Here is a 23,908-nt window from a genome sequence, read left to right on the forward strand (position 1 = left end):
TGACTGAAACAACAAGCAACAAATTGTAAACAAAACACGACCTCGACAGTGCACAGATCTAACCATAAAGTCTTCAGCTGATCCAATAAGGATGGGAAATCTACTAAGGGTATTTTATCTGTATGTCGAAACTCAAAATCGTATGGAGTTTAACTGAACTGTGTTAGTGTTGATGTAGCCCCTAGGCTATAATGTAATGTAATGTTGCTGATATAGTACATAATGTTATGATTGTTTCGCCACAGATGTAATTTCAACCTCACAACTCGAATGTACTGAGTTAACATAGAGGCGTTTGTGATGATGTAGTACCTACGTTATGATTGTTTCGCTACTTGTAACTTCAAACTCAAAACTGTGTGGGCAGAACTACTCAAGTTTGTAACGCCATCTGCGTGCATTGCAAACTTGGACTTAATATTGGTTTCATAGTTTCCGGGAGCGCGTGCTAACTGCAGGGCAATTCTAACAAGATATAAACAAGATATGTTATATGCATCTGAGGTAGTTTGTTAACTAACCACAAGCTGGAATGTAATAAGATTGTATATTGTTAAAAATAGTTAATTCAGCGGAAAGTTAATAATTAAGTAGACATGCAATTATTTACGTTTGGGTTTAATTTTAAAACGTTTAAGCATCTATGTTGTAATAAAATGTTATTTTTCATACTCTTACTCCCAAAATTAAAATTACTCCTAAGGTGGGATTTTTAGCAATTAAATTAACTGCCAACACAAATCAAGATTTTATGCAACCATAAATGAAGCGATACACATGAAACATTAATTGATCTATGATGTAACTAAGCAAAAAGAGTAAAATAAAAAAAAACGAAGCTTAAAACTATTTAACTCCACTAAAGATTTGGCAGTGTGTTACCAAATTGAACAGTCCAGAGTTAATGACCATACACTGACTACATCAGCTAGGGCTGCGTTCTCCCCTTTAAATCTCAAAGGGCCATATGTTAGCTTTAAAGGCTGCCTCTAGACTCAATTAGTTACAATCTCATTTGTTTTATCCTTGTTTGGATTGCTTTCTTCTTAAACCAATTATTTACAACTTAACAAAGTAATATATGATACAAGATGGTTTGGAGATAGAAATACAGGGTTAGTAATACATTCGGATAATTTAGTTGAAAATCCATTTCTTTATACACGATATGGGATCTCATTCCTTCGGTTCATTTTCCAGCATTATGGTTTTACCAAAATTCGAGGAAACGTTTTTATATGTTAAAAGACGGAATGAACTTACAACTAGCTGTTTCACAAGTTTATTCCAATAAATAAACCCGTAAAGTAATTAAGATGTACAAATAATATATTTGTATTTAATTTTTGAAATTTTATTAAAAAATTTAATTGTAAAAGTGGTTTGAATTGTAATAGTTGTAGACTAAAGTATGTGCAAATAATAAGCCTTATCCAACAAGACTAAATTAAATAAAAGCCACAAGTTATAACGTATTTTCAGAGGATGTGTTGAGTAAACAGTTTATAAACAAGTTTCTTAAAGTTCATGTCATAAAGTTGAAGCCATTCACATTTTCCCTTGGGAAATACCTAATTATAACTGACAAGAGCACTCTGAAAACTCGTCCACTTTAAAATAATGGAAATTGTTTGGGAATAACCAGAAGTAAAACTAAGTATTGTCCATTTGTATTTACGTAAAAGCGATCCGCATAAAACCTTTATTCGGTGAGTGAGAGAAAAATTCGGTAGGCAAATTTGTACCTACTCTAAGGACTTAAAAATGGCTTCCTCCAAAATTTTAGGAAAGGACACTAAGATTAATCGGTAACGCCTCGGACTTCGCGCAGCGATGTCGTGGTTTCGGATCCTGGTACCGGCCACGACTTTTTTTTAATCCTTGTACTGTTCCGGCTCACCCCTTGCTTTGCTAGATAACTTCTACCACAGCCACCTCTGGTGGCTGTGCTTCTACACACAAACCATTGTGGTCAATATGGAGGAGCAAATACAAGATAAAAGAGGCCGCCAACCTCTTTAAATAACAGATTGGCTGTTTTACTGGTCACAGTAAACAAACCTTAGCCTGTAAACATTAATACTTCATTAAACATTAGGTAATATCGTCGACAAGCACAGCAAACCGTCTTGCAGCCAATGAAAGAGTATTCTCTCGTTTCTTTTCTGAAATAGGATTATGTGCAGATAGTATCCACGGAATCAGCGAGTATCTTAACGTACTCGTAACATTTTTGCTAGGTTTAGGTAAGTTTATCGCTAAACAACGTTTACTTGTACAAGTTTTGTTTCATCATGCACCTGTTCACCCCTTGCTTTGCTATACATTCTTATACGCACGAACCCGAAGCTTATGGGAAAGGGTGTATGAAAAGTCTATAGAGGCCGTCAACATCATGTAGTTTTTCTTCTTATAGGCCTGGGTTATAGACAATTTTAGTTGAAAATTAGGGTTTCCAATTCTCGAATGTGCATCCAACATCCCATGTCTTCGTGTTTCAGTCCCTGGCTGATGGAGGGTGACGAGGAGTTCGCCCCTCGGGATCCTGGGGTGATCCGACCTCCACCAAGAGCATTCACCGCCAACGACTTTGAGGGTGAGTCAACTTGGTACACTTTAAAATTTGAGTTAATATTGGAAAAAGCATATAGTTTATTCAACATAGGGCGGATTTTAGATTACCTTTGAAAACATGCGAAAACAGAAACTTTTCGTCAATCTAGTACACCCGGCAGCATAAAAATTTAAAAAAATGTTCATAGTAAATTCCAATATATTAAATTATACATCCCAAGGATCCGAACTATTTCAGGGTTATAAGAAGTGTTTAGAATTTCTTTGGTGCCATAAGATTTATAACAAATTGGGTCACTACACCGAATCCTATCCCACTGGTTGTTCAGTTTAAATGTCGTAGTACCGAATAAGTTCGATATAATGGGACTTAAAAATCCTATAGGACCGAAATATATATCAAATGTGTGTTGCCGGCAGGTTGCTTAAAACGTATTTATATCACTAACAATGTAGTTCGGTAGGCCTACCATATAATTATTTTCTATGACTCTTTATTTTTTAATGTTCGTTAATCCAATAGCAGCTTTGATTTTTATTAAATGGTAAAATACTTAATTGCCCAAACGTCACATTTATTTTGGAAATTTTAGGAACCTTTGCCTAAAAAATAAGCTTATAAAACATTTTGCAAAACATTTAATATCAATCTCAGAACTAAACGATGAATTTAAATTTTCTTAGAACAAACTCTAAAACAATCATTATGGAATTGAGTTTAAAAGTCATTAAATCAAACCATCAAAATATATTAAATTACGAACTCTCTATCTAGTTTGTTTTCTGATCCGATTGAAAAGAAAGAGAGTTGAGGAAAATGCAAGAACGCAAACTTGAGTGATAAGATAGGAAAATGCGCTGACCGTTAACACGTTCGCACTGATCACCTGCAGTCTAGACTCTACATTCGCTGGGTTCGTGTCTGACTATCAGCTGATTTCTTGTATTTCCGTACTATTTGTGTAACAGTACTGTGTTATTGTGCCTGATGGTCGTGCAACTTTTGTTCCGAAACTAAAGGATTTACAGGTATATTCATTATTTACTGGTACTTTGGAGGATTTATCACCTTAATACACTTTTATCACTCTGAGGATTATTTGACTTGACATATTAAATATGAATTTTCAAATGTTATTAGTTTTAAATATTTCAAAAATCTTATAGTATTAAAAACAAGTTAAAACTTCTTGATTAGCACGTCATGCTGTAAAATACTTCATGATTAACCTTGCACCTTGTGTTTAATTTGACAATAGGTCATAAAGGACACATACAGTTTTATATGTCAATTTTTTTAACAAGTCTCACGGGTTAATATAAGAGTGAGAAAGATTTAACAAGTGCACGTTGTTGGATAGAAAACTGTATTATTAAATCCGTAATTGGAAAGAAATACAATAACGATTGAATCAACATTGCGATATCCAATCAGAGACAAACCACACAACTCGTGCAAGGTTTGTTTACTCTCCTTTCTCAGCTGGGAGCTGAACCGCGATAAAATAAAACTCTACTTCTCGCTAGATATTCTCATGAGTATCAACGAAAGTTTTAACATGCATGGCCAAATGTGTTAGTGAATGTGTTAACAAACGTGTCTGAAAGGTCAAGGTGTTAGTTGGTTTGCTTCTGATCCTGAGTGATTGATTTCAAAACGTGTTCTGTATAGTTCAGCTCTTTTATAATCTTATGTGGCTTTTCCATCTGATCTGAAGAGCAAACGTTTATTGTTGCCTAAAATGGGTTTCAGAATTGATTATATGTACAAGAATTATGACAAAATGTTGTCGGAATTACGATTTGATGTGGATGAAAACTGTCTTTTGAATTGAATTTTTATGAATAAATACACAACACAAACTAAATAGATACACAAACCCCTTTGGGAATTCGTTCATACCAATACTGTTTTGCTAATCTACAGACTCTGAGCCTCATGTTTTGGTAAAGACCTTTAACGCACAAATTTGACTGTATCACTCTAATAATATAAGATTACTCTGTAAAGTATGAAAATTATATTTAGGAATAAGTTGTGCTCAATCTTCTCCAACAATACTTCTTTATTTCCATGTAATAATACATCACATATATTAAGTGTCCATATAACGCTACCCTCATATACGCATAATAGAGTTTGTTGAGGATTGGTTGTATATCTAGTGCGTCCTAGATTGGCTACAAAATGGATTGGCCAGGATAGATTGGTCCGACTGTCAGTTGACTTGGTTTGCGATAGCGTCTGTCGTGATTCTGGCAAATTGCTAGTTCAGCTGCAGATATGGCTGGCTGTTGGATCTACCTCAATACAAGTATCAATGTCAGACTTCAATTACAGTACCTCTTCAGATTAATATGTGTACATAATGGTGTTCATAAAAAGATAATGTGTTGTATAATTTGTTGTTTATATGATCAATTTGTGTTTTCAGTTAAGCTTAATTTCAATTCTATTGAAAACAATATTTACTGGAACTAATTCTTTAATCCTGTGTTGTCCAGTAACTTGCTCTAAATACAGTATAAAGCGTAGGGAAAGTATAACGATAGGGGCTCAATAATGGATTGCAGAATACAAAGAAGGAAAATCCACATCAATAACGGATAATATGATAAAAATCTTTTCTAGGAAAATTTTCAACCAATGCTCCGCTGTAGCCTCACATTTCACGTTAGGCAAGTATCAACAATCTAAAATGTTTACCAACTAGGAAAATATGTAGATTTTTTGTTTTAAAACGTTGACAATTTTATGAAAAATTTAATATAATGTTACACATTGGTGTATAAATAATTCTTTTTCGTGCCATTTATATTTGCTTAGTTTAAACTCTTTCTAAATTTAAATTACTCTTTGCATTGAACTATTTTTCAACTCTCAATCAAAGGTAAACCCAGGTAAATTGAAACTATTTCTATCAGAAGTATTTTCAAGTTGAGAAAGGATTTCAATTGTTGGTTTTGTGTCAGAAGTATTACCAATCATCCCTCATATTAATTGGTACTGATACCCTATTTTTAAAATCGAAAACATAAAATTATAATTTAATAACTTACAAATAATTTAACATTTTATAGAGGAATATAAGTTATATAAAGGTTAAAAACTTACAATAAATTAGAAATCAAGATGACATAGACATTTAAACCTAAATGGAACTCTCCATAGTTAACAGTTACGCCGACATGTTTCGTAATTGTCAAGAGTTCCTAACTAAAGTTTTCTTCTAGAATCCATCGGTTTTCAGTGGTTATAGTGCTCGCATGGTAATCAAAAGGTCACCGGTTCGATCCTGAGATAAGTCAGGAGCTTTTTGATTATTGAAAACTGGACCCAGCTGCCCGTTGCTCTTCATTGCTGTCCCAGCTGATCATTGGGCTTTCAATAATGATCCTGACCAATGTAACAGCTGATCTTAAGCAGTAACAAATAAACACAGACCATCACACTCCATGCTACACCCATCTTTCACTCATATTTGGGTTTAAATACGCAGGTGGCGTCCCCTATGGTAATAATAATAATAATACATTTATTAATTTCTATATTATAAAACAAAGCGGTTATCAATGCGTGTAGGGATTTTGTTGATCTAGAATATTCGTACTAACTGATTGAAGTCTCGTAGAACTGAGAGGAAACTGTAAAACCTGTTTGGTCTGATCTGAAGAAAACGTTTGAATCACATCGGTGCTGGAAACAACATGTGATATAAAATTCAAAAACGCAATGCAGAAAAAAAATATTCTTCAAAAGACACCATGAAGACATTTTATTCCGTGATCGTCACTAGAAAATCGAGCATTACTAGGTACACTAAACTTGAGTATGAAAACGTTAATTGTGGTGTGAACAATATGCTCTTGGTAAAACGTTCCCCGTGTTTCCAACGACGAAGTAGGGTCTCAATATTTCATAACCTCAAAGACGCTGTTCCTTCCTTCCAATGTTGTCTCAAATAAATTTATAATCGCGCGAGGAAACATCCTGCAGAGATTCAACGATATATTCAGTTAGGTTGTTATATTATTTTTCCTACAGTTACCTAACAATGTACATGTTCCCTAACTGATTTGAGCAAGCAAAGTGGCCAATTCGCTCATCAGCCATTCGTTAACATTGTCTCACTCTAATTACTTTGTCTCACTCCAGATTTGCAACGTGAAGGCACGAAATAGTGAGCGCGTAACATGCAGGCAACGTCGTATGCTCGCGAAATACGTTGGCAGCACTGGCTGTAAATCAGCTGGTCAGCTGTTGTAGGCTACTGTTGTATTTGTCACTTCACATTAAATGTTATATTAAAAGTTCACTTCTGTGTAAAAATAGGTTATGTTTCTTCACAAATTTATTTGTTTTATGGAAACTGTAGGAAAAGTATAATGTGCAACTCGAGTTCAAAGTACAATTGCCTCACTCGAGAAACCATTCCTCACGAGCCGTAGGCGAGTAAGGATTTCTCTCGAGTGAGTCAATTGCTCACTTTTCTCACTAGTTGCACAAATAACTATTCCTTCCTCATTAGGTGCATTATTTTGTCGTTATTTTAATTTGATGACTTCTCTTACAGTTCCAACCACCGGGTTTTTACGTCTGAAATAGGTTTTTACGTGGTCATAAAATTATCTTTTAGCAGTTTTTAGTTTGATCTGAATTCACAACAGTAACTCATTATTATTCCCGAAATAGGTAAAACTTTGATCGTTGCTCTCAGATTTTCAATTGGCAATAGATAAATTGTTTGAGCAAAATATTTATTGTTTAATTAATAACACATTAATTCGACGATAAATAATTTGGTTGTTCATAATATATTAAATTAGCTAAGAGATGTGTTATCGTATGGCTACATGTTTTGACTATTACTCCCCACGGACATAGGGGATAAACAACCTCATTTATTACGTAATGCCAGAGGTTGGGTCCTTTGTATTAGATTTATTCTTCTAAATCATGCTGTGGTTGTTAAGAAACGTGCTTGTAAGAAACTCGTTCTTTTAAACATTTAAATCTACAATTTATCATCTACAAGAATTTATTTAGTTACCGGGGAAGTAAAAAGTTTATTTTAAAATTCCCATGTTATTCTTATGGAGAAAATGAAAACTGTTATAGATTACTTGCGTACGTTGACCAAATTTGGCTAATGTATTTATTTTATCCATTGCTATTAATGTTTGGTCAAAAACACGTTTTACTTTCTCCATAGCAGCAAACATACACCCGTTAAATCTAATGTTATTAAACCAGGGAATAAATATGACTCTTAGTTACTTAAAATTTATTTAAAATTAAAGAAGAAATGCTTAGCATTAAACTAGAACAAAAATGTATGGATGGAAATACATTTATTTTTCTGTTGAATAAACAACATAAATCTACAGTAGTAAAGTCCTCGAGGCAGTTTCAGCTGTTAGCTTTCCAAGTTAATTAAAGTGGTTTAAATACCTGCAATGTCGACAATCCCAAGTGGTTGTGAAACAACTAGTTTCGGCTCATAACGGAGCCATCTTCAGGTTTTCCAAGGACATAATCACTTCTTCCGAAGGTCGTCAAAGTTCACAAATAATTTACATACATTTAAAAACATTAAAAAAACACGTAACACGCATGCCTAGGTCTAGCTTTAACGACGTGACCGGCGGGAGTTTACGTCTAGACTACCGGGCACTATGGTCGATGCGTCTTATCAGTAACAGGTTGTTTGTGGGTATCATTCTTCTCCCTCTCCCTTTCCATTATTTTTATTGTGGTGTTGTAAATAAAGTTAGAAGCAAATGAAAGCTTGTCGTTTAGCACGTTTTGTTTATCTGATTTGACTGCCTTATAAATTTCGAATTCTTCTAGCGTGTTGATCTGAAATTTATTTTTATTAAAATGTGGTTTGGTCAGTGCACGTCGGTTTTCTATAGATTTTAAATTCAAAGTGGTCTTTTTGTTTAACGATGGTGAGGTCGAGAAAGTTGATAGAGCTGTTTTTCTCCTCTTCTAGAGTGAATTGGATGTTTTTATGGATGCTGCACAAATATGTATTTAATAGGGTCAACTGTCTGCTGTTTCCGTTAAAGAGAACTATTGTGTCATCTACATATCTATGGTAAAAGATAATTTTATCTCTGTATCGATTAGCCTCTGTGAACAATGTTCTGTTTTCAAGGTCGTTCAAGAATACTTCAGCCAAAATACTTGACAGAGGGGAGCCCATAGCTAAACCATCTTTTTGGATGTAGAAGCTATTTTGAAATTTAAAATAATTCTGTTTTAGTACAACATTCGTTAGTTTTATCAGATCATCTATTGCGTCTGGTGAAAGCTTGGAATTCTTCAGTAAGTTCAATTTGAGAATGTCTATTGTTTCGTTAACAGGGATATTAGTATAAAGATTCACGATGTCAAATGATGCTAGTCTTTGGTTATTTTTTATTGAAAGTGATTTCATTTTGTCAATTAATTCTAGGCTATTTTTAAGGCTATGGTTGTTCTCCAAGATAATTTCATTTCTGATTATAATATCAAGTTTCTTTGCTACTTTATATGCTGGTGAAGGCATAAAGTTAACGAGAGGTCTTATAGGTATGTCGGGCTTGTGAATCTTTGGTAATCCACGGAGTATTGGAGCTTGTGGGTTTGTGACTTTTAAAGAATTTATTTCAGTTTTCGAAAACAAATGTTTGCTTTGAGATATTGCCTGGTTAATTGTTTTTGTGTTATTGGCTGTACATTTTAATAAAAATAAATTTCAGATCAACACGCTAGAAGAATTCGAAATTTATAAGGCAGTCAAATCAGATAAACAAAACGTGCTAAACGACAAGCTTTCATTTGCTTCTAGCTTTATTTAAAACACTATAATAGAAATAATGGAAAGGGAGAGGGAGAAGAATGATACCCACAAACAACCTGTTACTGATAAGACGCATCGACCATAGTGCCCGGTAGTCTAGACGTAAACTCCCGCCGGTCACGTCGTTAAAGCTAGGCCTAGGCATGCGTGTTACGTGTTTTTTTAATGTTTTTAAATGTATGTAAATTATTTGTGAACTTTGACGACCTTCGGAAGAAGTGATTATGTCCTTGGAAAACCTGAAGATGGCTCCGTTATGAGCCGAAACTAGTTGTTTCACAACCACTTGGGATTGTCGACATTGCAGGTATTTAAACCACTTTAATTGTATCTCGATAATCCGGAGGCTACCCATTCGAAAAAATTTCCAAGTTAGTTAGCTGACAGTAAAAGGAAATTGCTGTTGTAAATGTGGATGGTTAGACTCTGTCTTCAACTCAGCTTTCTTTCGTCGAATAAAACAGACTAAGAAAGGAACCAAGTTTTATGGAGTTACCAATATATCAAGTAAAGATTTGTCAGGGGAAAGAGCCGATGTTTGTTTTAATCTTGGTTGATTTCCTATAACAATAAAACTTCTTTATTTGAAGATAAGTTTAAACACTATTATGTTGTTAAGAGGATTAGGTATTAATTTTGCAGGAAAAATATATGTTGAATTATAAATAATCTGCTGTTTTATTAACATGTTTCGTAAGGTAAATTGCTATCCATTAAAATTACTCCTTAACAAAAATATATGTTAAATACACGTCTCTATAGTCATGTTTTAAGATACGAGGCAACATTCATTATTTAAGGTGAAGTACCCGGGGACCAAGCTTTCCTCGAGGAAAATCATTAGAATACGCTGATAGCAGTCTTTAGTCAATGTCATGTATCCAAATTTTCATTTTTAATCCATCTATAATCTGTTAAAATGGTAATTTTGTAGTTTACTTTGTTTCAGCAGCTAATATGATTTTCTTGTACTGTGTACATTTTGTTGTTAGTTTGTAACCAACGTGCCCAACATATTAAAAGTATTAAGGTAATTTAACATCTATAGAACTGACACCAAAACAAGAATGTACGTTAAATGCACGTCTAGATAGTCGTGTTTGAATGTACTAAGCAAAACTTGTTAAAATTAATAAGTTACTTTTCTGGTTTTAAAAGTAAATAGGAGCAAAGCAGTACCTACTACCTTTTGCAGTTAAATATAATGAAAACACTTATATTGACTGTTTACTACCAATATACATAACTAAAAATAAAAATAAATAAAAATAAAGTATAAAATAAGTAAAACCTCAAACTTAAAAGTGATCAACCATAGGGCCACAGTAGATAAACGTCAGTGAACTATTAAATAGTTATTATTACTATCATTATTAGTTACTATTAAATTTTATCTACTGACTAGCTCTGTTGTATTTTCGACTTGGCATTTATTATACACTGCATGTAATCAGAAATGTCAGTGATCATATTTGTTCAATAGTGTTATTTTCTTCCACAGTGGTTTAAAGATTGCACTTCCTTGCGCGTTCAACCATGCTCTCCCCCCCTTACCCTTTAGAGAATTACCTCTTAAACAATAATTTTCTTCTCTACCTTTCTTAAGCTCTTCCCACCTTACTACAGTGAAAGTTCAGTTGAAAATTGTTCTTCGTTTATGAAAATGTGAAACTTAAAGCTTTGACTATCTAATAGTCAATACTATTGGATGGTTAAAGCTTTAAGTTATTTCACATTTTCATAAACGTACAACAATTCCAACACAAGCACAAGCTTGAAGTTAGTACTTTTGCTTATAAGTTAATTTTTAATTTTACGCAAACTAATGTTCTAAATACGTTTTATCAAACATTAAAAAATAATGTATAGTTTACCAAACTAGGTGAGTTTTTACACCAGTTTATGGTAAATAAAAAAAAATTGACGAATAAAGCAACCTAGTATACTTCCGTGTGCTCAGGATGGTCACAAAAGTTAGTTGCGCCTAAAATAATTGATTCAACGAACAAATCTGAAAATATATTTGGCTTTAAGGATATGCTCTATGTTGTAGTTAGACTGAAAATTATGATTATTTTATACGAAGATATTTTTCGAGTCATCGTGCTTCGATCTACTTATTCGTCTTTCCTGGTGACGAACTAGCTGCCAGTTGAAAGCAAATTGAAAATTTTACATTATACACAAACTTTCTGATAAAATAATTTCAAACGGATCGTGAGAATTTGTAAGACACTGCATATTTTATTCTGTAAAAATATATTATATTGGAAAAAATAAAAAAAACTAATGCATAAATAATATTAATAAGAGTTGCATTCTAAAACAAGGGTAAATTAGTACACGCTAAATTAGTCTACATTATTAATTATCTATTGCTTGTATCTATAGACTGGTATTCAAACTAAAACTTTACCTCTGTTTTCCTATGTAAGCTATTGATCGATTAAACTAGGTGTTATAAACTAATCTTCCAGAAGGTTTTAATCTCGAATGGGTTTAAATGTTGCGCTTTTAATTGGAGTGGAAATAAAAGCGATTGAGTGTAACAGCTGACGCCCACTTAGGCTATAATCCCTCCATATTTCAATGCTTCAGAGTAGATTATTCATGCTTCACCAAAGGTGCACCGTGAGTTGTTTGTTGATAAATCATTAGTGTGTTGTTTATATAAGTTTCTTGCAATTGATTTCATATTGGGATAGCATTAGGCTCATCGTCGCATTATTTCTTTCGTCAGGAACTTAAAAAAACACAGGGTGAAAATATTGTTAGCTTTGTTGTAAGGATGGTTTTGCCTAAACAATTCCGAATACTATAATTTTTAGAATTCATTCCCACGCTTATATAGCTTTTAGTTTGTAAAGTTAAAATTTTCTTTATTAAATGCCTAATTACAAAATATTTAAGGTACAATGAGATCGGAGGATCTGTTTGTTAAAATCTATAGAAAAATAGTGAGTGATAGTCATTTGGAATTAAATTTACGACCATTTTATGAATAAAGTTAACTAAATTGTAATATTTTACGTAAATTCAAAGTTTTAAGAATCTAAAGCCAAATTTTTTCAAAGAAGTTGCGGATTATCACAGTTGGTCTAGTGATAACAACGCAGCCCTGGGTCTAGTGTTCAAATCCGACAAATCACCAATAGATTCAAGCTAAATGATTGTTGTAATGGAGATTTATTGTCTACTTTAAGCTGTATGTTCAGGGATAGTAGACTAGGAGAATTGTCCTTTATTGAGATCTCCCTCCACGAAAAGCTATACAACGAAAACCAACTTAAAAGTGCCACTTAGATAACGTTTTCGCTTACAAAATTCACATTATATTTCCATAGAAAGCATTCGAATAGTTTATTAAGTGCAATATGAACATTGCATATTATTATTAATGCAAAAAACAAAGTCGGGGAGGAATTCTCAGACGCTCGAGGTCTCTACGCCTTTATGAATGCTGATCTTATTACAGCACTCGGCGCCACCTCGGCCAACGACTTGTAAACAAACTTCTGAGTCTGTAGGACAAGGAACTTACATTAATTAACAGTTTATCATCACAATGTTCGCTTTGTGTTAATGAAACATTTTAAGTTGTCTACATAGAAAACCTGTGAAAACACTGCATAACTAAAAATGTTTGCAAAACATCTTTGCGATTGTTTGTCTAACTAATTTTGATAAATTGGTATTGACAGATAAATTTACATATGTTTTTTCAACAAGTCTGTGGAATTATGTTGGAAAAGAGCTTGGAAAGGGTTGACCTTTTGTCAACATTTTTCATCAAAGTATTTAGCTTAAAAAGAGGGACATTTACTAATTCATCACTGTTCTCAGTACCACTATTAGGACGGATTTTGTTGGGGTTATTGCACGAGGGTCTGTGGTACCGGGTTTAAATCTTGCCAAACACCAATGAGGTGGTCAGAGCCCACCTTTATCCGTATGTTTACTTATATAAGATTTGAACGATACTATGCATCAAAGACGTGGAAAAACTCTCTGTTTCCCAATAATCCCCCTCACCAAAAGCCTTTCGATTATTTATTTACTTCCCCTATTACCGAAATATTCATAGTGTTAAACGCAGTATGATGCAATGCTAGTTATACTCAACAAAATAAAATACTGTAGTTTGTTTATGGTTATACATATTGAGTTATAATGTTAATATTACAATATTGTTGCTATACAAAACATCTTGCTATAAGAATAAAGTTTTCATTTGCAAGACACACAAAAATACTGTAACAATCCTCAATTCACTCTACTTATTTTCTCCAGCTTTTAATTTGATGTTTCCGCGCTCTTTCTCTGGAGTGTTATTCCAGAATATTGTTCAAATAACTCCTCTTTTAACTACTGTAGATTTTCACTAAGCTGAATCTGCTATTGCAAAATACGTGTAATCAACAAAATTGGCTAATTCTTTGGAGAATACTGCATTTATTTGTATTTGAAGATGTTTAAAAAGAGTTTATCCAAGACAAAATTTGACTAAAACACTTGTTACGGTAGCTAAGAGAATAAAATCTATCACACTAGACAATACCCAACCACACACATAATCAACCACTTCCACCGTTTATTTATTTCAAGTCTTCAAAAAAGTTGTTTCTCATTAAGTTGGTAATGGTTATCTTTAAAATCACGAACGTCAAGATTTTGTAGTGGTTAGTGATTAGTGATTTAAAGTACCATTAATCAAGAGTTTGTTTTGAAGATTAATGATTTCGGTACATTAAGTTGTTTGCTAATGTTCATATAATGTTAATCATAAAAAATGTGTTATAGAATGATTTTTACAGATGATTATATTTATCATTGTAAACATGAGCATATTTTTTATACGAAAAGAAAACTTTAAAGAAATTATATATTACTAGTTGCTCTGCCCGTGCTTCGCTACGGGGTGAGAATGCAGAAAAGAATAATTTGGTTTTACTTTAAGATACTATAATATACTATAAGGAACAGTTACAACACACTTACCAGGAAACATATATAGGCAAAGGTTCAATCGTACCTATTGATTATTTAAATGAATATCTCTCAATGTATTACAGTACCATCATTTTATATAGTGTATATCATTTAAAATATATGCAAGAGTATAACTGCTCATTGACTCATTGACCACATGGCACCAAGAAACAATTAATTCTCCTTGTAAACAAATTAAATTAAATAGCAGAACAGCATTTCTGACAACAGCTGGAGTTTCATAACAATGTTTGTTTCCCATGTTAATCTTATGGAGAAATACGAAACTTTAAAGGGCCCCAGGGCATCACTCTCGAATTATTTCCTTATTAAAAAAGTTTCCTGCACAACTTCACGTTACGCTCTTTCCAATAACACCAAAAACATGTCAATCGGTTCAGTAGTTTCGGAGGAGTAATTGTAAAAAAAAATCTGCTTGCGTATTAAATAAGTACTAGAGGTCGTCCAGTGGTCGAAACTCGACCAAAAATATTTAATGTACAAACTTCTTTATTTTCATTCCACACTTTGAATAGAACATGTGATTGGAGTTTCCTTGATTTGTTTTGATTTTCTGTTTATATTTCGTTGTTATTTCGTCACCAGCATGGCAACTCATAATATCCATGTTAAATTTTTCAAAATTTTAAATTCATTTTTTGTGCTTATTTTTGAGCCTATTTTAATTTATAAAGGGATTCTGCACACCTACAGGAAAATTGCTTTCTAACAGTATGCGTAGATTTTCCCTACGATGCACACAAGCTGAGAAAAAAGGTTTTAAAGAAACATGCTTGCCTATTAATATATAGACGAGAGGTCGTCCAGTGGTCGAAACTCGACCAAAAATATGTAATGTGCTGTACGGAGTATGTTTTATCTATGACAGTACTAATTTCTCTATTTTCACCCCACACTGTAAATAAAACATGTGATTGGAGTTTCTTCCATTTGTTTTGATTTTCTGTTTATATTTTGTTGTTATTTCGTCACCAACATGGCAACGCATAACATCCCTGTTAATTTTTTCAAATTTTTAAACTCATTTTTTGTGCTTATCTTTGAGCCTATTTAAATTTATAAAGGGATTCTGCACACCTACAAGAAAATTGCTTTCTAACGGTATGCGTAGATTTACCCCACGATGCACACAAGCTGAGAAAAAAGTTTTTAAAGAAACATGCTTGCCTATTAATATATAGATAGATAGATTTACTAATCAACTTTTAAGGTGTTACTTATTTCAAACAAATCGAAAACAATATAGTAGGTAGTATATTCAAATTTTTTTATTATTATGTAAACTCTAAACCTATCCAACTTACCAAAATGCTGATTTTAAATTGAATTTTGTGCTTATACTACTGTATACAATTTATTTTGTGATTTTTATACATAATTAGTTTAGACTATTGTGTTACAGTTATTCATATAATTGAAATAGTTCTCCACTAAAATAAAAATATAACAGTAAAATCAAATTTAAAAAGATTAACTTGCATTCAACTTGTTATTGAAAATCTTTTACCTTAACAAACTATCGCAATTAAAGTAGTTTTAGGTACACCTAATTATTCTAGCTAAATCGTATACATTTTTTAGTGTATGGATAGAACCCGTTTATAAAAAGTTGTAAATCCTTTGTGGGTACATTACAGTTTTGCCATAACTTGCACGAACCTACTACAATTTATGTATAATTTTACTGCCGCATCTTGCTTTATGTATGTCTGTAATGTGTGATAAATATTCTAGGTATGTGTCGAATGTTTCGCTCAGAATGTTACGCCTTTATCTAGACAAACCTAACAAATATAAAGACATGTTGATATTTTGAAGTGATCAAATGAAATTATCTGTTGTTTATTTAACATTAATGTTAAAGACAGCTTGTAATGCTTAAGGGGTTATTGTATACATCTTCTATTAGTATAATAACAAGTTGTCGTGTCGTTTCGGGATCCGGGAATCTGATCTCGTACTCATGTTGGAACATACCTAAAACCAAATATTAGTAAGCAAACCCAGACAAAAACATATTGTAATGATTTAACTCTTTACACAAGTTGTCCAATCGAGCCTATAGCCATAATTTTTTTAGACTATCTCATCACTTAATGTCCCTTACAATGAATTAGATATTCACCCCTCTCAGGGTTTAACGTGCAATTAACAATTATTGAAATCAATTACTCCAGTCAGAAAACACGGCATTGTACTGTTTTGATCATACGAGAGTATAACTATTTGTTAAGTATACATTTAAAATACAACTATAGCTGTGCAATATTGCTGTTCTTTTATGTATTCATTAACATTTTTTTAATTTAATAATCAATTTTGAACAAGATAGTGTTTGTTCAAAAGCGATCATAATGAACAACTAAAAATCAGCTGGTTATAACAATACTAAAATCTGCCTCTTTAACATTTAATGGACGAATAAATCTTCTATTGCGTCAAAATAGTCTTCCTTGATAAATTGATACAGTACAAAGTAAGTTCTCAACTCATCTAGTGACACTATTACGCCAGGCGTCCAAGGTTCTGCTTTCAATTCTGGTCTATTCTGTATCAATACTTTTGCCCAACGCATGTACTTGTGGCTCCAATGCATGTATTATAATCCATTTTTAGCCCCTGAGCTGTGATGTAACTAAAAATAGATTTTACCTTTCGTCTACAGCTCAATCAGAGTTGTAAGCTGCGTTACGCCCGTTTCCGCATTAACATGCCATCATCAAAAATCTTTGGCTGAAGCAGCGTCGTCACAGTAGAAACACACACGAACACATTTTACAATTACAAACATATGAAAATTAAATTAACAGGTCTGACGCACAATGCATGTATTCATTTTCTTGTTTTTTTTTCTCTTTTAGTGATTCCAATCTTTAGATCTTTAGATTTATTTTCAGTTCTAGGGTAAACGAGTCTTTGTGGATCTTGCCAGTAGTGTTCTTTTCTGTATTGATTAAACTAATTAATTAAATAGGCCTAATCAATTTTGGACAAGCCAGTGTTTATTCATAAGCTCATAATAAACAACTAAAGATCAGCTGTTTTTAAACGACATGGTATTTTTAGGCGAGGTATCAATAAAGATCAGCTGGTTGTACAACAATCACAATGTAGCAACAGCAGTGAGGTTAATTACAACTACGGCAACTATTGATTACTCAGCAACTTAGTTGCAACAGGCAACATTCCAGTTGTCTCATTAACATCAGCAACTCAGCAACAGTTTTGTTTCACCAGTAGGTAATTTCCTTTGTGCAATCTAAAAGTTTGGAGACTCGAAAAATATCGAAAGTTACAGTGATTTGGAATTAGACTCAACTTTCTCGTGTTTTGATCTATGGATTTTCTTGCTGTTGGTACTTTCTACGCACCGAAATTATATGTCATGCAAAGAGATTTATAATAAAAAAATTACTGTTTAAGCTGAGTAATAAAGTTCGAATAGCTGTTTTTCAAACTAAGATTTTTTTTCTCACCCACTGTTTTATTGGTATTTTTACAAGAGAGTCGCAACCATTGTGTGGAATAACCACAGTTTCGGTGAGGTTAGGTTAGTTATAGCTTTACCCAACGTTTTGTGCTATTTACTGAGCAGAAATAATCACAAAATCAAAAATGACCTAACCTAAACTCTGGATTTTCCCCACAGTTTAAATACTGCTGCCCTCTTCTGAAAAATACCCTATAGGTGTATTAGTTTAATGCTTAAAAATATTAAAATGTCAATATTCAAGAATAAACAAAACTCATGAGCTCTGCAAAAGATACATTTAACCCACTAAGAACCTAAGAGGTTTCGATTCGAAGCTCTAGAATTGTATTTCATGATATATGGTTTCTTCTTCATAAGGTGTTTTATAGATAATATGATGAAATTGTAGTTTTACATACAGTAGGCTACTTTTATGTAGGTAAAGTATCAAAGTGAATTAAATATACCCACTTGGTTGTATATCCATGGTCTTTTATGTGATTGTCAAGCTAAAAGTGTTGAAATGGCTTTCTAAAAAGTAATCGTATGACATAAGAGGTATTCGGTGAATTTATGAATCACCAATTTGAATTTGTATTTTGGAATTTGTTTATTTTTTTATAAAAAAAAAAAAATTTTCAATCACCAATTTGAATTTAAATTTTTGATTTTTTATATTTTTTTGAGCTTGAAATGTTTTCAAGAATTAACGTTAACAACTAATAAGCATTTTGTTTTTTTTTATTAATAATTTTTTATTTAAGCAAAACGAAAGCTAAAGTTACTCTTTCTTGCGTAAGATTATTGGTTTTTAAGACGTCAGCTTAAGGAGGTAATTCCCACTCCTTCGCTGACTCAAGCCCTCGACGTGATGAGAATTTGATATCAAGAGTCCTCAGTGAAAAAGTTATCAACACACTTTAATAGTTTCATGGCAAACGATAAGGTTATAAAACTTATTACGTTATAATTATACACATTGATAGAGTTCTTAAATACGAACACTCGTTTATGTTATTTAAATTAATAAGACGGAAAACAGTTAGGAAAACAACTTTTTTTCAGGTGCTAGCGTTTTTCCCCGGTACATCTATTTTATATACATATATTTTATATAGGCTACTGCCTACCTAGTATTTTGCTCTCTGTGTGATGGAAATTTTATATCGCAAGACCCTTAATGAAAAGTGATAAAAATTACTTATTTTTCCCATCGCGCACCAATATTGTCATTGAGTACCTTTAACAAAATTTGAAATCAACATAAAAAATCCTTTGTCAAGCTTGTGTTTTCTGACATACCCGAATTTTACAAATATTTTCAGTTTGGTTAGTATACAAGTTATCTATGTTAAAAATCCAAAAGTAAACAAATACAAAAATATCTGTGGTGTTTATTTATAATGTCGAGGTAAAGATACATTATCGATGTACAGAAGGGCGTGGTGGGCTAACAATAGGGTGAACGTAATTCACATGAATAAAAAACGACTAGGCGACTCACGTTCTACATTATAATCGCCTCAGTAAGCTTTATATCGTGAGTTATTTTGACATTCAGTTCAGATTCGAGCAATGTTAACTAATGTTTAGTAGGTTTATGAATTAGATTATGGATAATATTATGTTTTTATGTGCGTATTTTGGGATTAATTATTGTACGAACAGCTAATGTGATTTTTTATTGTATAAACTAAATAAATATTCTTTTTTCTACAATTTTTACCAACACTGGAGTTGTGAATAATAAAATACAAATAATTGAACAAGAGGTTAGATTAATTAAACATTTAAGGAAGATAACAATGAACTCAGTTTACTAAAATGATACAAATAGAGGAAATGGCCATAAATAACTATTTTAGAGTGAAGTACATTTTTAAAAAGTATTAACATCTTTGGGACTTATAAATGGATTTTTTAAATTGCTAACGCTATGTGATAATAAAGGACTAAATGAAGATTTTACAAAGAAGGAAAGGGTTAATAAGGTTAAGGGAGAGACGTAAGGACTTGACGATGCAAGAGGGAAATGTGAAGTGATTAAGGGAAGCGAGAAGTTAAAAGTGGGATTAAGAGTGTAAAGTACGGCGTGCAACGGTACAGGGGTAGTTTTACATATTCAATTCCTGCCAAGGAACTTATAAATTGAATAAGGATTTGATACATTCTGATATTTCATTGCTATTCATAACTTTATAAGCCATGGTTTTAGTAATTAAAATTAAGTTCACTCGTATAATATAACTTTGTTGCGGTCTATCTTTATACTTATAGTAATATTTAACCATATTAAATATTCACATTTAAGTATTTTTGTCCATGTTCCGGTAGAATGCAAGCCAAGAAATAAATACCCCCGCCGCAGCAAACCTGCAGACTTAGCGAATTTCCATTTGCCTGATTGGATTTACACTAAAATGTCTCCTTAAAAATATCACATTTATTCCCTTTAAACAGAATTAGTTAAATGAGTACTTAGGTTTGCTGCAACAGGGAGGGTAAACAAGTTTTTTTTAATGTAAAATGTTAAAAGGTACTGTAGTTTAGTAAGAAATTAATGTATTTTCCAAATTTGATCAAAATATGTTCATAAACAAGCAAACTACAACAGTTGACTTATTCTCCATAAGAATAACATGGGAATTTAAAATTAACATTTTTTGGAATTTTCTCCGTAACAATTAGGCGCATAACAACGCTTCAATATACTAAATTATTTTTTTTTTAATCTCTACAAAATGGTTTAAAAAGAAATTGTGAAATTTTGCGTTTTTAGGGTCAAAAATGGGAAAAACCTATTTTTACCCCATAAACCCCCCATAAACCCCCGTTAACATAGTCCGATCATGCTGGTTCGCGAACTCATTCAAGTTCATCCCGCCTTCAACCTTCAAACCAAATTTTATCAAAATCGGACAAAAATTACTCAAGTTATCGTGCGGAGGGACACACACACACACACATAAATATATATTATATATATTTATATATATACATATATATATATATATAGATATATACAAATTTGAACGAATGGTGTTTTTGGCCTCTGGGGACATCAAAATGAAAAAGTAAATCGGTCCCGGGCCTAGGTCTTACCATGAGACCTACGGTAATAGCTACTTCCCTATAGGGAAATTCGCTAAAACGAATAAAAATAATTAGCAACAGAGATGGGTCTTCCTTGCAACAATGCGCCTCTCAAAATATGCATAGGTTAATCTATCTAGATACATTAAATTATATACAGTAAGTGCTTTCTATGTTAAATCCCTTTTCCAGTAGTCATAATTAATCGATTTTCACTATTGAGGTGTCATTTTAAAGCTTATGATCTAGTACAACTGCGAATGGTAGCGAAAAAGGTAATTTCCTTGGGGGCTTTGCCCCCTCCCATTGAGTTTAGATTATTTCTAGATTTCATTTTCGAAGATCTAGTGTGTTTGACAAACTTTCTTTATAACGGTTTAAATGAAAAATTGGAATCGAACAGGAGATCCTTCAGGCGAATTTTTAACCAAAAATAGACAGATGAAACATTGTATGACAATGGATTTGAAATAGGATACTTTATCGATTATTGCAACCTAATTGAGGCAGGTAAATCACTATTCAGTCTCCCCATTCTTTTGTTAGCGTCCATGTTTCCGATCCATATAGTAGTACTGGAAGAATGATCGAGTGGTATATTTGAATTTTGGTTTTTGGCTTAAGCATATTGACTAGGGACCAGTATGTTGCTGAGGCTACAACTAATCTATTTTGAATTTCTTTTTCCTCTTTGTTATCATGTGTTATTGTTATACCGAGGTATTTAAACTCATCCACATGCTCAAACTGCAAATAATACACTTTAAAATTATCTTTCCTGGCTACTCCTTCGGTTCTAGCCACAATCATCACATAGGCTACACTATGAACAAAATTATTCTATTGCATTTTGAAGAATCGGTGCAAACCATTTGTCTCACACAAATCATACCGTCTAATACTACGATCTTAATCTAATCACACCCCCCCCCCCCCCCAACCAATAAGAGGTGTTTTAGTATAGATTCTTCGATGTTGAATTTAAAATCAGAATGGCGACGAAAGGATTGTTTAAAAGTTAGGGAATCATGACGATAACAAAGGAGCGTATCGCGGCAATCTTGTTAGCGGCGAGTGAGAAGCCCCTGGCCTGGGTCGATATACTCACTGGCCGTTGGTCAGTTCCTCAGTTGGACTGTGGTACATAGAGCATACACTCGGACAACACGTGAGTAAGGTGAATTTGACATACTCCTTTTGGGTTGGTCAATAAACTATAGTGGGATAATGTTGTACTTCCTAAAGTTTGTATGGTAAATCGTCTGAGTATATGGTTTGCTAGTTACATTGAATACCAAGTATTTTATGTGTTACAATTTTACACAAGTTTATCAGTAATGAATGACCCCCTACAGACGTTTATTGTTGATAAATTGAACGTATCACCGGCTTAATTACCTTTTACATTTTTTGTTTGTTTATTGCATTCAAACTATCCCTACAAAAAGTGTTAAATGAATAAAATAAAAATTCAGTAAAGTATGATCAGAATTGTTACAAATCACAAAATCAATCTGAATTATTATCGATAAAATGCAAGTATTTTTGAAATAGTATCATGCAGTGTTTCCCCAGTCTTTTACTTAAACAAAAACAGTCTAGAGGTTACATAAACTAACTTTCATTCGCCTATTCTTTACCTTCCTAATCTAACCTAACGTAAAACACTTTATATTGCTCCAAACTCACATTAAGTCCGACCCGACCTATTATTATTATTATTATTATTATTATTATTTCTTTGTCATGAGAGCCGAAGCCCCCTGACTACGTACCCGGTACCTATCGTGAGACATACCCGGGCCCCATGATGTAGGCCGAAGCTTACGCATCAACCTTTAGCACATCATGGGCGGATGACTTAAGGTCATCAGGCTCCGACCCGACCTACCATCTTCACATGCCTAGAAATAAGGTGACCTTAAATCGCGAATTTCGGGGTGAAACCGTGTTTTAGCCAAAAGTGCAAAATAGCCAAACGACACAAACTTTTGTAAAAGTCGGCTTATGTTTATACTTCCTTTTGTACAAATTCCTTATTTTATAAGTTTGACATATAAGTTGAATAAAATATAGCTTAAATCTTGCAATATTCAAATGATATCACTTTATTTTTAACTAATTTTTAATTAATTTTAATGTATTTTTTTAATGTTAAATAAATAATAATGTTTGTTTCTCAATACTTTGAAACACATAATCTCGCTGTTCCCTTAGTATAGTAACAGTTAAGCAATAACTCAAAAACAAATGTAAATTTTTTACAAATTTAATTACAGCCCCATAAGAATTCCTAATCCCACAGAACGATTGTATGATATATGGATCTGACAACCGAAACACAAACCATTGCCGAAACAATTGCTGTGATATCGTATGACATGTTGACTATACGATCGATACTGTGATTGTTTATCGTTTGCTTTGTCAACAACATTGTTGGCCAAATCTTTTAGATTATGGTACACGGGTTAATATGCACAGTCCTTACTAATGTACCAGTTTACATTGTTATTGGTAATATCTTTGACTAATAGTCAATGGTAATATTTATTTCCTCGTAATATGAACGTTGTTTAGTAATAGTAGGCCTACATATCGCTTTGGCAGATCGGAAAAGAAAAAGTCCTTGAAATCAACATTTCAAAAATAAACATTTATGTTGAGTTTTGATTATGTTTCTAGACAGTCTATTGGGAGATCTTCCACAGAAACATTCTCCTCAATTTAGAGAATAATTATCGTTTCTACTTTTTCCTCTTGATAGGAATACAGAGTTCTAGTGCTCTATGGATAGGAGGTCATGATCATGGTGATTTAGAATATGTCAAGATTTGGAGTCATGTAGCAAGTCTGGTGATGAGCCGGGCTTGGATCAATCCCTCTAGGACAGAATTTCTCGCGCCCCATT

The 23,908-nt window shown here is 32.9% G+C and overlaps 1 protein-coding gene across 5 annotated transcripts in view; it reads left to right on the forward strand.

Annotated features, from left to right (window-relative positions):
* LOC128999628 (sodium bicarbonate cotransporter 3-like) overlaps nt 1-23,908 on the forward strand; it is a 105,040-nt gene that overhangs the window by 36,391 nt on the left and 44,741 nt on the right. For all 5 annotated transcript variants that reach the window (XM_054426221.1, XM_054426218.1, XM_054426222.1 and 2 more), the window contains exon 3: nt 2,502-2,596. In XM_054426221.1, the coding sequence (XP_054282196.1) occupies nt 2,502-2,596 (95 nt within the window). The remainder of the gene's footprint in view (nt 1-2,501; nt 2,597-23,908) is intronic.

This window comes from Macrosteles quadrilineatus, unplaced genomic scaffold, assembly GCF_028750875.1.
Source record: "Macrosteles quadrilineatus isolate MER2022 unplaced genomic scaffold, UCM_ALF_1.0 Scaffold_8__2_contigs__length_117827958, whole genome shotgun sequence".
NCBI classification, from domain to species: Eukaryota; Metazoa; Arthropoda; class Insecta; order Hemiptera; family Cicadellidae; genus Macrosteles; species Macrosteles quadrilineatus.